Here is a 14,682-nt window from a genome sequence, read left to right as displayed (position 1 = left end):
ACCTTTTGAATGAGTTAATATCGAAAATAGTTATGTCAAAGTTAACTCGATCAACTGAAACAAACTTAAATGAAGTTTCATTGTCAACTTAAAAAAGACCATCGCTACCATCGTGACATACCTTTGTACGAGCCAGCGCATGTTTGATTGGTTTACTGTCGTTTTACCTATGATTCGATAGGAAGTCGATCAAGTTCTGCCGATAGAACCACCAATGGTTTTGTAAAAAGCTAGCGAAACGACCAGTGAGACGTTAGCAAAACGACCTGGGACGTTGGTGGAACGACCTAAGACGTTAGTGAACTGGTCGTTAGCGAAACGACCCATAAGCGAAATGACCAGTTACCGTTTGATTGCTTCCAAACGTTCGTCAAAGCGCCACTAATCAGAAACTATATACACAAGTAAAAATCTACTTCAGTTCTAGACAATGAAAAAATGATGATCCACAGAATTTTTAACTGTCTAAAGTTGAAAAAGTTACCCTAAATTTGCAAAAAGCCAAAAATAGACAAAAACGAGAAGAGTTTTAGTAAACCAGTCAAAATTACTCTAAACGTGTACGAAAACTACCTGTGCAAACCCTGTAAAAACCCGACTACAGACTAATACCCAGACTAATTTCTAGTAAACTATTTTCTATCACACAGTGAGGATGGTAAAAACTACTCATCATAAAACTAAGTGCTAAATTTATCACCGTTTAGCTACATCACCATCACTTTTCTAAAAAATAGTCCATATTTCAAATATTATCTTCTACTACATTTAACTCCATAACAGTACAATTTCACATTCATAACTACTTAAAGAAATTCCATTCTTATCTGTAATTAATGTGTGTATATATATATATATATATGTGTGTGTGTGTGCTAATCAATGTACTATCTATGCAGCGTGCAACTAATTAATAACCCCGTCTCCTTACCCACGAGAGTTTTTCAATTTCTCCATATCTTCTTTCAGAAGACGGATTTCTTGATAGTGGCTTTGGAGTGCCCAATCATGTTCTGCAATGACCTTTTCATCTGCAGCGAGACTTTCTTTCAAGGCACTTAACTCAGCCGCGTTGGCTTCCACGCGATGGTCATTCATACCTCTCTGATGTGGCAACACAAGCAACGAGTGTGGGACCACATCAGCATCCAAATGGGCCCTAAACTCTTTGGGATCCATCTTCTCCTGGAACAATTTTAAAATTAATTAACAGACTGCATCATGATAAACATCGCCTAATCCCTTGTCCAAAAACTGACAAACCAGCTTTTAGCACGGAGACAAGTCAAGAAAAGGCTTCTAAAACACTACGTTTTCAGGCGTGGGTGACTTGAAAAGTGAAGTCTCTTGTTTGGCAGTGCTTAGTTGTATCCTGAGATAAGTGTCTCAATAGGCAATTTTTCAGTTACCACTGTTTCACAGTGACGCGGATGACATGGAGGCCGTCTAAGGAGATAGGGAGATTTTGAGGGCAAGTTTTCTTTGAGCAGTACTAACGGCTGAAGCAATGGATAAATGTTCTTTAGCAGAACTGAATTTGCAGCCGGAATTCTTTGGGATGCTACTAAAGCATTAAGCATGAAAAACCATAAACAAGTGCCAAGGGGACACACTATTCCAGCGCTTTACTGAGGCATGAGATGAAATGCACTCAAGTTGATTTCCGATATAGTCCCCATTATACTGGCGGTTAGAATAACTTCCAACATTGATACTCAATCTCGAAACGCTTTTATCTAAATGTGATTACTTTTTAGCATGTACTCAGGCTAACAAACTTACACAATGCTCACATCCGTAGTCTCTGTATGGACACTCTTTTTGCGTGCAATCACCGTCCTTTGCATCTTGATGCCTCTTCAACTGTAATGAGCAGACAGGTAATAATTAAAGCCCTGGGTGACTATATCAGGCTTCGTAATTGTTGCCACGAAAAATATCAGTCATCCAATGTGCTTAACTATTCCTTTCAGCTATCACAAAAGGCGAAAGTATGTTTGCTCCCATTAACAGTTCTTACAGTTTTAAATAAAAACTAAATAACGGCTGAGAATCTCATGCTAAGATTCCTACTTTGCATGATGAAATTATAATTTGTTTTCATCTAGCCAGGAAGTGCAATCGTATTTTCTTTTTTATTTTTTTACATTTTCATCACAGGGTCTTACTAGTGGAAATTAACATTACAAGTTCGCGATCGTTTATTCGGGAGGCCATCTTTGCCTCCTCCCCTCCCCTTTCCTTTTACAGTTTTGTGAAAAAGTAACGCAAGCGAAATGCGCGAATTTCTTTTTTTGTTCTCGCGAAAGTTCGTACGAAAGTTCCAATGACAATTCGAGGCTTTTTGAGTGAATTTTCCCTTGCGCCATTTCGTCGAATTTTCGCTTCGAAACGAAATTTCAGCGAAATCTTGCGATAAAAAGCATCGCCTTACTGCCTACTGGTCGAAATTTCGAGCTGGATAGACTCAACTGTTTGCCATGCGACGTACGCGATCTATTCATCATATAACGTTCACGAAATACAGTTCCTCCGCTAGAGTTAGGTCACGAATACAAACGATGAGAAATATTCGCCTAACTTACCAAGAATAAAGACTTTATGTTTCGTTTTATACCAGAAAAGACAAAACATTAGCCTGTTCTGATCAATGCCATCAGATGCTGCTGTAATAGTAAAATTTCCGCATCGCTTTTGACTTATACGAACAGTACACCTTTTTGGCAGATATGGTATCCGAATGTTTCTTTAGTTTTCGCAGATTACATTCACACATGAACAAATTTGAATCCCGTCATTAACGCGGGAAGTTTGGAGAGTGCGAAAGAAGATTCTAAAACTTACTTTGCAAGTAAGAGAGTTCAGCCTTGCTGCTTTCGCGATCTTCGCACCGTGGATGAATTAACGAGAATTTCTCGTTTTGCCAGCTTCTTTCGAATCTCCGCGCTCGTCGTCTCGTCATTCCTACGCATCTGTTGGTCTATGAAAGCTCTTGCTTCCATAGACAGATTTTTCGGTCTCCCCGAGCGAGGTAAATTTGCCACGAAGCTATTAAGACGCAGCTTCTTGATTAAGCGAGTGATGCCTGAAAGGCTCACTTGTAACCCTTCGCTTTTCAAGGTTTTAAATTTTCCAGCTGGATGGAAGCCCTGGCTATACAGGAGCTCGATTCGAGTTCTAGTATAGCTTGATATTTTTGGCATAATAACTACCAGAGTGCTACGAGATCAATGAATGAATGAGAGAATTGTTTACGAAGCATCGGTATACCATGCGTTGCCATGGTTGCGAACAGTTCACGACACGCTTCCTCGCGTGGAGTCTCGCCTACAAATTGGGAATTTCATGTGTTGTTATATGACAAAGTTATTCATAACAAATGGCGCCCAGTTGAAGTTCCACTTGCCTGGAGTGTTTGCGTGGTCGTTTATACTTAGACTCGAACACCTGGCTGTTCGGATCACATCAACAATCGAACATTTGTTGAGGTTTTAACAGGAAGGAGCGATAGAATAGTTACTTGAGTGGATGATACTGATTTCGAATTTTTTTGCAATGCATTACAACAATACATGGACTACACTTCGCTGTAATAAGTAGAGCGAATTTTCTCTCGAAATTTCGCACCGAACTTTCGAGAAGAGCCAACTTTCCCTCTTGAGTTCGCAACTCACTAGCGTCCACAGCGAAATATCGTTCTTAATTTCGTTCGCGGAAAGTTCTTTCGCAGCGAAATTTCCTCAAAAAGCCAGGAAATTCGTCGAAGTTCGTTTGCGTTACTTTTGCACAATACTGTAACTGTCGCCCTCCCCCTGGGTTCAAATCTCATTGAAAGCATTGTATAATTAACTTGTCGCCTCGCAGTTAGGTAAATATCCACCTTTTATACCCACCTCCACTTCGGTGAATAGCTCTCAATGAAAATTGTGATAATTAATCCCCCCCTTCCCCTCATAAAAAATATAGCAATAGTAATATGTAACTGTAATATAATAATTGCATTCATGTGGTTGAAGTCTGTACCTCGCACAATTGAATGTTCTCTTTCCCACAATTTCCACAAGTAACATGTAGGTTTTCACAGCTTTCACTATGGTTCTATAATGTAATGAATGTTAATAGTATAACCATACAATGACTCAATCGCAGTGAAAGCTACGTGTTATGGAAGTCAGTCAATAAGTTTACTAAGTATCCTATTGGATGTATAAATTATGTTATAATTTCCTCTTGTATGTTTCTCTTAGGTTATACTCTTTTGGACTAGATCTGCATTATAAAACAATGAAAGCCCTTTCAGTCTTAATTGATGCAGAAGCTAAATAACTTGTTGCCTCTGGGTATCATCATGAGCAAAGGTTCCCCAAACAAGCAGGTTTCTTGGATACATTTAAATTTTATACATTAGCTCTGACTTACTAATTACTTGATTTTAAATGAAGCTTCCAGTATTTACTTACTGCTTGATCAGCCCACTTTATTGCCTTATTGCAGAAGTTGCAAACCACATCTCTAAAAGGACATTCCTCCTCTTGGTGCTTGGCTAATGTATTAAGTGGTACGTCTTTATTGCAGCCAGAATTAACACATGTCACTGGCCTCCACTCACACTCTTTGTAATGGTCCTATGAACAGATCAAATAACACCAAAATTTAAATGTAACGTAAATTTCATGCAAAAAAAAAAATTAATTCAGGACCCAAATGATCTTTGAGTTGCCTCAGTCTTAGTTGACAGAGTTAAAAGTATAAAGTGACCCAATCTGATCAGGCCTAATTCAGCCTGATCCTCCAAGCCCAAGTGACTTGAATCTGAACTACCCTTGCGAACTGAATTCCCAGTTTTCTGGGAATTCTTAGGGCCTATTTACACGGTACGACTTTGTCGCATGCGACAAGCTTACGACAGGCTTACGACACGAATTGTTTCGTGTAAATCAAACCTACAACTCGCTTACGACTCTTAAGTCATGTCGTAGGCCTGTCGTAAGCTTGTCGCATGCGACAAAGTCGTGCCGTGTAAATAGGCCCTTAGGAACTCTTAGGAATTCTCAAAAATTCCCAATTATGCAAATGACCCTTGCAAACTGAATTCCCAGTTTTCTGGGAATTTCTGGGAATTCCTAGGAATTCCTAGGAATTTTAAAAAAATCCCAACTATGCAAATTAACTCTGATTTAAAAAGCTTGGAATTACTGGGAATTTCTGGGAAAGGAAGACTCCAGTTTTGTGAGGACTTGGAATCCCTAGGAATTCCTAGGAATTCTCAGCTTTACAAACTACCCATAATTTAAGAAGTGTGGAACTCTTGGGAATTTCTGGGAATTGAATTTGAGGCAATTTTAATACCCTGAGGTCCACATAAATTCTAAGAAATACTCAATACCTTGAATGTGAAGGTTTTAAGAAAATGAGTAATTTCAGAGGCTTAAAACTTTGGCTCAATAAAAGGTATGCTATACAAAACTTACCAAGAGATATACATACATGTATATGTTTATAACTTAAAGATCATTAAATTTATTATTCAAACTAAGTTTTAGTAAATCTTTACATTAATATGGATTTTCTCATGAACCAGCTGTCAGTTATGTTAAATGGAAATTGCCAATTAATCCAATGTACTCATATCACAGATTTGCTTTCTAACCTCAAAGGACTCTTGGATTCCATGATCAAAAAATGTTTTTATTGTGATGCAAATTAATGTCTCATGTTCACTGATGTGCCAAAATCATCAAACATTCATTGGCTGTTCCTTGGTACACAACTTCCACAATAATTAACAATAATTACATTGTTATCTACACTTAAAGAACTTTGTTAGTTACTTCCCTAACCTACATTACTGGTTGCCTTTGTTAGAAAACCTTGGAACAGTCAAGTTCAGTTGCCTCAAACACTGTCAGAGACTTTTTGTTGACAATATTTTTAGTAGAAATTTCATGCCTTAGACAAACAAATTCAACACCTATTTTGTAATTAATCTTTCTTTTTTCATGATTGTTGTTGCTGGTTTTTCTTTCAGTTTTTTGCTCTGTTTTCGTGACTTATTGCTGTAATTTGTTTTGCTGTTTTTATTCTTACAAAACATTTTTGTAAGAGTTCCAATACTTGTGGATCATCCACACACTTTGCAAACATTAGGCATGCAGACAAGACAGAGGTAGTCAATGTTCCCTTTGAGAAAAAACACCTTTTAAATGACATCTTCAATTTACTTTATTTGAAACTCTGATCTGAAAATATTTGTCAACAAGACTTGTTAGAAGTGAGAAGTACCGACCAAGTTTCCTTTCATAACTTAATTTCTTAAATGTCCCAATCACTGGATCTCCCAAAAAGTATTACATCTTTTTGTTTTTGGTGCAAAATACAAGTCCTTCTTTATATAAAAATGAAAATTGCAAGTCACACTTCAATAATAACAGCTCTTAAGTTTACTTGTTGTTCTTCTCTGTCTATCAGCTATCAACAAAATTGTTTTATACTTCGGACAGTGCATAACTATTTGTGGACCATAGTTCCAACGTACCTCTGTAATCGCATATAGTTACTTCTGTCTCTTGTACAAATGTTTCTCCTTTGTAAGACGTACTCTACTCTGTTGTCACTACTGCTTTAAGTTCAGTGGAGACGACTGACTGAGGAATCGAGATGGCGGTGTTGGAACATGTTGCTGAACGCTTGCTACGGTCAAGCTTTGTAGATTTAGGTACTGGTACACTGGGATCATCTATGTATCTCTTAGACTTCCTAATGTGGTATCCTTCCTTTATGAATATGAGGGTAAAAGACGATTTGTAGTCGCATTCAAAACTGTGATTGGCTTGTGTTATTTCTCACCTTTGCCATGAACACAACTCAAGTGAGTTTCGAGTCTTTTTTTCCTCAACAACGTTCGGCCACAAATCGTGCATTTGTAATACGATCGATTCTTGTCGATTACTTCTACATAGAGTGAACTCACATCATTATTTATATCACCAAGGTATCCATCATCTAGAAGCAAAGAACCGGTCGGAGAAGTCAAAACGAAGTTGTGCGCTTCTCTTAACACTGCAATCGGCAAGCCAGCGGATTCACTTTGCTAGCCAATGACAAGTCCCTAAAAGATCCACGTGATCATGCCCGTGATCAGAAACAAAGAAGACTCCATTTGGCGCTCATCTTTGAATGTACTTTTCATCGGTTGATCGTTTTTCTCAACTGTTTTGCTTAATATAACATTTCTAAAGATAGCTTTTATTGTGGTTCAATGGGAAAACGAGAACAGCGTGAGTGTTGTAAAAGAAAAGAAAGTCGTTGGCGCCGTGGAGTTAAAAGAAGGGACAACAGTTGACATCTTGACTAGTACAAACAAGGGTCGAGTGGCCATCTGTAAAGCTACGATTTTGAAAGTTTGTGGTGAGTAAAAAATTGCGATATTCGTTGCGTAATCAAAATATTATAAAGAATAGATGTAGCGGGTTGAATTAAGCTTACATAACGCTCGGCGCAATTGAAACTAGAATAATTCTGAGAATCGAATCGGTCACTTAGTAAAATCTATGAGAGAGATGTACTAACTCCAATATAAAAGTCACTCAATATAACAGAGATTTCTCAATTTGAGAATCCAATGAATGCCCTTTTCCTCATAGCCATCTTAAAGGCCTGGTCTGAGCTTTAAATATATATATTTAAATATCTTATTTTTTTTCAAATTCAGATGTCATGGAACCCAGATACAAAATGGTCAAGCTTCTTGTAGACAACCTCATTCAAGGCCAACTCATTGTGAGCCCAGAAAAAAAATACAAGCAGCAGCTAAGTTTGCAGTTTAGGATAACTTCATTCTAATTTATTGTTACAGTTACTACAAGATTTTACTAAAACGATAAATTTTATTTGTCTGTGATTAACCCCTTCACTCCTAAGAGTGCTTGGTTTTCAAATATAATTTCAGATATTGTATTTTATGGAAAAGAATCAACAGATTTTATTCACAATTTGTGTCAAACCAAATTTAATGATTGATTAGGACTATTTTATATGAATAGCTGTAATTGAGGATTAATCCGTATGAAGTTTTCAAGAAAAGAAAAATCAAATTCCATCCTAATATTACCACACATTGATGTTAATAATTAATCAAAAATATTTTACATGTAAGCCTTAATTAAGCTTCTAAATAAATTTCATTGAATACTTGAATTTTAGCTGGGTTTTTTTAATTTAAAGTATTTATTTTAAATCATTAGCCTCAAATTTTTGCTTAAAATTGCCAATAATTCTTAAACATTCCTAAAAATTCCCAAAAATTCCCAGAAATTCCAAGGAATTTTTTAGATTTACAGCTTTTCAGGGAAAGTCATTGGTTCTCTGAGTTGGAATTCCTAGGAATTCCAAGTCCTGTTGGCTATAAACTTGGAATTTCTGGGAATTTCTAGGAATTTCTAGGTTTTTAGAACCAGAGTTGTTATGTTTGGGAATTCCTAGGAATTCCTAGGAATTCCCAGTCCGAATTTACTGGAAAATAGGAAAATCCTAGGAATTCCTAGGAATTCCAAAAGCCATTTCGCAAGGGTACTTCCAGAACCAGGATGGGGCTAAAAGTGATGTGATGATAACAAACTGTAAGAAAATACATTATCTGTGAAATGTTTAATAAATAAACATAATTTGATGTGTTATAGATGTAAATACCATCATACAATGAGTCCCACCCACCTTTCCTTCAGATCTTCCATCAAACTATCATTTATCCTTCTTTTCTTTAATAGGCCCCCAAGACATGCAAATTTGGTGATTAATTATTACATTTTAAACCATAATGTTATTTGACTTCAAGAAATAGAAAAGTCAAACACATGCAACCAGGGAGCATATCAAGCAACTTGATTTATCATATCATTTACGGCTACAAGGTATTAAAAGTAATCTTTTTACTCTTACTTCCACAGATCTGACTTCACCAATCCAATCACATCCAGTATCTTTATTCAAGCATGGTGTAGTAATTTGCAGTATTTCTCTTCTCGTGTGATTGTCAGGAAAATACTGTCCATAGAAACCAAAAAAATGTGAACTTGCATAATATTCTCAATTTTCCAGCTGAACCAACCAAGTAGTACATTAACAAATGAAGTTGCAAGAGCAAACATAATCTCCCTTAAAAGAATAAGATGGCACTTATAATTTAAGTATCCAGACATTTTAGAATACAAGAAATTATGTATTCATTGTGATCCCTGTGAGGACAATTTTTTAATTTAGGTTACATTATCAACATTATGAACTCACTTCTGTAGATACACACAATGTATGTTAGTTCCTATGTTACCTCTTAATATGTAATTACATTACCAACATACATACATCTTTTGTTTCTATGATCCGACTTTGATTTCTTTAATTAGTAAAGGACTGTTAACTGTACTGAACCCATAAGAATCCTGTCAGAAATACATCTATTTCCACCCGAGTTACTTCAGATGAGGACCATTACATGAATTAGTATGTATCATTTAATTTAACATGGTTAGAAATAAATGTGTGACCAAAAATTGTTTTTACAACAAACTGGAAGTCATTTTTTTTAATGTCACTAAGGCACATTGGTTACACATCAATAAATGTAAAAATGCATTTTGAAATCAGATGAGGAAAATAAAAGAGCATGAAAAAAATTGAGGGGAACAGATCTGGAACTTAAGTTTCAATCACTATTAATAATCTCTGCAACTTATAGCGAGCAAGAAAATTCAGGCCATTGTATTTCCTTCGAGAAGTATCCAGGCTTATTTAAAATCTCCCCTAAAAGGAGGGGGCTAATAAAGGAAGAAGGTGCTTAATCAAAGGGTTGCTTATTAAGTTAGCACAGCAATTTGACACAAAATAAAGAAAAGATAATGCTTATTGAGGAATTCTGCATGCACATGGAGAAAAAAATAACTAGAGTGGAAATTGACTCCACTATGGTTGAAGCTCAAAAAGTTGTAAATAAAGTGGCAATTAATTAGAAACAGGTTTTCCTTGTATCCCTGCTACTTAAAAGAATTGAGGGAGGAGTGGGGTACTTATTGAAGAGGGAAATTTGTTTGGTAGTATGGCCAAGGGGAATTTTGCACTTATTTGGGGGAGGGTACCAATTAGAGCACAGGTACTTGTTCAAGGATACATGATATTTTAATTTCTTGAGATAAACCTTGCCTGAGATATTTTAGGACTTTTGCTATGACAGACCAACTACTAACTCCTTCACTTTGTTGCAGAGACCAGTTCAACTTAACCACCAAATAATTCTTACAAATCACAAGTCTTACAGCACACAAATTTTTTAAACTTTTACAAATATGACTACAAAATTTCAATAGATAACTTAGGAGGACCTAAAATCCCATGCATATAATTAAATTTATAATGCAGTCCACAAATTTTATTACACAGAATTCTCCCTCTTACTTGTACACTTAATTTTAAGGGAGTTTGTCTCTTTCATTATATTTCAAATATCAGAACTGGTAATCAGAAATGCTTCTTCCCACTAAAGGCTATAGTGATTATGCACATCATCATTTCCACAACATGCCTGCCTAAAACTTGTATCTTAAAATTTTACCTATTGTCTCACTTCATTCAATCCATTAAAAATAAAATTCCATATCTCTTAAGTCACTTGATAATGAATTTAGATGTCCATCAACATTTGTATGATAGTTATTTTTCCTAACTGAAGATGAAATTGTATGTACTCTTATTAACTAGGAAAAATGCATTAATATATAAGTTTAAAATAATGCTTAAGTAAAAAAGAATTACAAAACATTTACCCCTCCATTTCCAATTTGACTGCTACAATTCTGGTCTAAACATTTGACTTCCTTTAACACCCTAAAGAAAAGGCCAGGAGTAAATCTGTTAGAACATATAATCAACTAACAACAACAACTTAAATCAAAATTATGTTTATATATACACAGTTGCAAATGGTTTGAACACTAATTGGAATAAAGAAAAATATAAACTGCAAAGCCAATGGCTACCAATAGTAGTTTAAATTTAGGGCCTGGGACACTGAGTTTGTTGCATGGCCAGACTGAGGTACCCGAGAGACCCTCTAGAAAGTAACAAATTACGGTCAACTCGCCGACGGACCAACTCCCCGACGCCAACTCGCCAATGTATAAAATCGAGTAGAGACGTCGGCGAGTTGGTCATCAATCCAATACAACTTATTAGAAGTTAAACATACAGAATATTAAACGATATTTAGTAAAAAAAACACTGGTGAACATTGGTGAACATCAAACAGAAGCTTAAACCTTGGTGAACATTGGTGAACATCACCAATGACTATAACAGCTTAAGACGCGAACGAGTTATTGTGCGACAACAACACCGTAAAGACTCATCATGTCAATCGCTCAGATTTTTTAACTAAAACTTGGCTACACACAATAACTCATTCGCGTTTGAAGCAGTGAGAGTCATTGGTGATGTTTACTTCCCTTTATTCGCCTTGAGATCCTTATAAACTTTGTTGCAAATAAAAATAATCGCTTTTTACTAAAGATCTCATCTAGAAAGCCAAGTTTTCTTAAAAAATCTGAGCGATTGACATGATGAGTCTTTACGGTGTTGTTGTCGCACAATAACTCGTTCACGTGTTAAGCTGTTATAGTCATTGGTGATGTTCACCAATGATCACCGATCTTTAAGCTTCTGTTTGATGTTCACCAGTGTTTTTAACTAAATATCGTTTAATTTTCTGTATGTTTAACTTCTAATAAGTTGTATTGGATTGACGACCAACTCGCCGACGTCTCTACTCGATTTTATACGTCGGCGAGTTGGTCCGTTGGCGAGTTGACTGGTTACCGATGAAAGTAACTTCCTTTGCACTGTGTGAACTTCATTACTTTTATTCTTTCTTTAACAACTTTAAGTTGACAAATTAATTTTTAAAAAATTAATTATTAACAGTAATACAGTATTCATTATTCACAAAAATTAATGTTTGCATTTTATTAATGTATCACACAATAAATAACATATATATTACTTTGACACCTAAAAGCAAGTCATGTGATCAAGTTACTTAAGGTTTGATGCACTTTTAGAATTTGGTTCAGTTAAAAAGTGATGATGTCATTCTGCATTGTGGATTAATTAAATTCCTGAAAGCAGTAGTAATGTCTTCAAAATCATAGCCACATATAAGGTTTAATTAAACATTCATCACTTGTTGCAAAACAGCAATGCAGAGGTATGTATTTGGTGCGATCCCTGCCCATAATTTCATTTCAAGTATTACATAACTGCTTTGAAGAAAATCTTATGACACTAACCAAGCTTTTGAAATCTATTTGGCTTATATTGATAAATACACACTTACCGTTCATGTTCTAACATCTTCAGCAAGCAGTTTTCACAATAAAGGTGGCCACAAAGTGTTTGTACAGCATCTCTCAATAAATGACCACATGACTTACAATTAAACTTATTATCAATATTTGCAGAAAATGGAATTCTGTATCCAGACATCTTTAAATATTAAATAACTCTGTCTGTTAACCTGAAATAAAAAGGGAAGGGACGTTTGCTCAAAGTTGCTATTACATTTATTCACCATCAGTAAAATTATTTGGAGCAACTTGATTGCGTGTGAATTTTGAGGCTTTGGTAAAATTATCACAGAGAAGTAATCAGAGCAGAAAGACCAGCTGTAACTAAAATGATAGTATCACAAGCACAAGACAAATTCTAGGGTTAACTAAGACTTAAAACCTTCATCTAATATCAAAACATATTGCACACTATCAACTTCCAGTACAATTACTGGAGGATGGTCAAGAGTGTTTAAACAAAGTCATTTAATATTACCAAAAACATCAAGATTGCAAATGTTGATTCAATAAATTTGTACTCTTTCTTTCACATTAATAACGCCAGATACGGTAAAAATAAATATGATCGCCCGGAGATAACTAACTGCTCAAAGGTTTGCAATTACGTGAACTGAAAGATTAAGATTCTAGCAGGATCTTACTAAATTGCAAGATCCTCATGTTGTATAAAAATATCGAATCACTTCGTTATTTTATTTTCCTAGCGAGATTTAGTTCTTTATCGATTCCTGGTGCATAAAATATCCATAAAGTACCTTTCATTACAAGATAAAACTAAACTTACTTATCTACTGGTACTTTCCAGTTTAAGCAGTATTACTTAAGTAAGTTTAATCATACCAAGAAACTGTCACATCGATCAAAGAATAAAACTTTTGAAAGTAATGTATAACTAAGAAATATAATTCAAGTGATTTACATCATCGTTTTTAGGGTTTTCGCAAGTCCATTCTGTTGTCATGGCCTTCTAATCTACAACCCGCTAATTGCTGGTAAGATTTCTCCTCGATGTTTATCTCGTTAAACAATTACAAAACTGACGGCTTATCAAGCACGGAACCGATTTCACATCAATATCAACTGCATATATACATGGAAACACAAACTTCAGATTAGGTCACGAATGATCAAAGCACTGAACTGTAACTATAAAGGACGCAACGCCATTTTGGATACAAAGAAATGCTTCGATAAGCATCATTTATTTCGCCTTCCCTGAAACAACGACAACGTTTTCAAGTACCTAACTAACGTACAGAAAGACTCCAGGAGGTAATAGAATCTCTTGAAATAAAAAATACATTTATAATGGTTAAGGAAAGCTGAAGCATCAAGTATATGATCCTGTTTAGATTTGAAAACCAAAAGCACACTATGCAAAGCCAAAATGGCCGCCACGCCTTTTGTTCCCGTTGTTATGTATCGCCACAAAACTCAGCTTTCGTTTTTGTTTTGTTTTGTTTCTCACTTTCTTTTAGAAACTCTCAGTGGTGCTGGGGTCTGAAAATGTCATTACGGACGCTAAAATCGACGCATATTTCTGTCTCTAATAAAAGACTTGTCAATAAAAAATAACGACAGTTCTTATTTCTCGTCTTTGAGAGCACACAAAAAAAAATTGCATTAGATACAGTTTCGTTTTCGATCAAGAGTTAAGGATGAACACTTAATACCCTTAAAGAATGGTTTCAAAAGGCATCGTTGGGAAATCAAGCTCATGAAAGAAATTACGTACCTGGTTAGATGCGAATTACAGTATAAACCTCTACAAAATTTTGTTATCTTTGAATATTATGGTGTAGCGCTTCTTGTTTCCCGTAGTGCCTTGCGGCGAATAGATAATTAGGGGATTCCCCTAAGAGACTTTCAAAGGGAAAAAAATTCATATCTGCGTGTTCTGAAGCTTTTAAGACAAAATGGAACATGTGCTGACGATCCAAAATTAAAAAACAACGATTATAAATTCTGAAAAATCATCGGGTTGCCTAAATTTGATAATTTCTAGAATGTCTTAGTAGGATGTGATATGCATTTACAGTAAAAAGCATCCACTCAACTTACGAAGGGCGGGGAGAGGAGGCCTACAACAAAACGAGTGAGAATTTTAAAGTTTTTTTTTTTTTTTGTCCCGAGGAAATATGTTCGATTGGAAAATCTAAAGTCCTTTCTCGTTGCAATAAACTTCGATGAATATGACTAGGTTGAGCATCGTGAATACAGTTGCGGGAGGGTCGAACAGATCAATAATTTGCCAAATTAAACAGGACTTGCGACAGATAATTGACCAGTA

General features: G+C 35.6%; 1 protein-coding gene across 3 annotated transcripts; it reads right to left on the bottom strand.

The window, feature by feature from the left end:
• Positions 1-29: 29 nt before the first annotated feature.
• On the bottom strand, positions 30-14,198 carry LOC113685897 (TNF receptor-associated factor 6). Of its 3 annotated transcripts, none has more exons than XM_089204876.1 (9): positions 14,128-14,198; positions 12,380-12,559; positions 10,815-10,875; positions 8,938-9,042; positions 4,461-4,625; positions 4,024-4,098; positions 1,783-1,863; positions 932-1,185; positions 30-167 (listed from the first exon to the last, which is right to left on the bottom strand). In XM_089204876.1, the coding sequence occupies exons 2-9, from the start codon at positions 12,526-12,528 to the stop codon at positions 164-166; spliced, it is 894 nt and encodes a 297-aa protein (XP_089061002.1). In that variant the 5' UTR covers positions 12,529-12,559; positions 14,128-14,198; the 3' UTR covers positions 30-163. The 3 variants fall into 3 exon arrangements, with proteins under 3 accessions (XP_089061002.1, XP_089061001.1, XP_027059277.2); XM_089204875.1 differs by having other exon boundaries at positions 123-287; XM_027203476.2 differs by lacking the exon at positions 30-167 and having other exon boundaries at positions 632-1,185.
• Between the last annotated feature and the right edge of the window lie 484 nt (positions 14,199-14,682).

Source organism: Pocillopora damicornis, chromosome 4 (genome assembly GCF_964200805.1).
Source record: "Pocillopora damicornis chromosome 4, jaPocDami1.2, whole genome shotgun sequence".
NCBI lineage: Eukaryota > Metazoa > Cnidaria > Anthozoa > Scleractinia > Pocilloporidae > Pocillopora > Pocillopora damicornis.
Note: the sequence above shows the minus strand (reverse complement) of the source record. Positions and strands in the feature narration are given on the sequence as shown.

Bases quoted from the DNA above. Each gene is read 5' to 3' on its own strand.
- LOC113685897 (XM_089204875.1), bottom strand. From the start codon at position 12,528: ATGTCTGGATACAGAATTCCATTTTCTGCAAATATTGATAATAAGTTT. The intron at 1,864-4,023 runs GTACAGACTTCA...TGCTCATTACAG, and splicing joins AGAACATTCAATTGTGCGAG to TTGAAGAGGCATCAAGATGC. The intron at 1,186-1,782 runs GTAAGTTTGTTA...AAATTGTTCCAG, and splicing joins ACTACGGATGTGAGCATTGT to GAGAAGATGGATCCCAAAGA.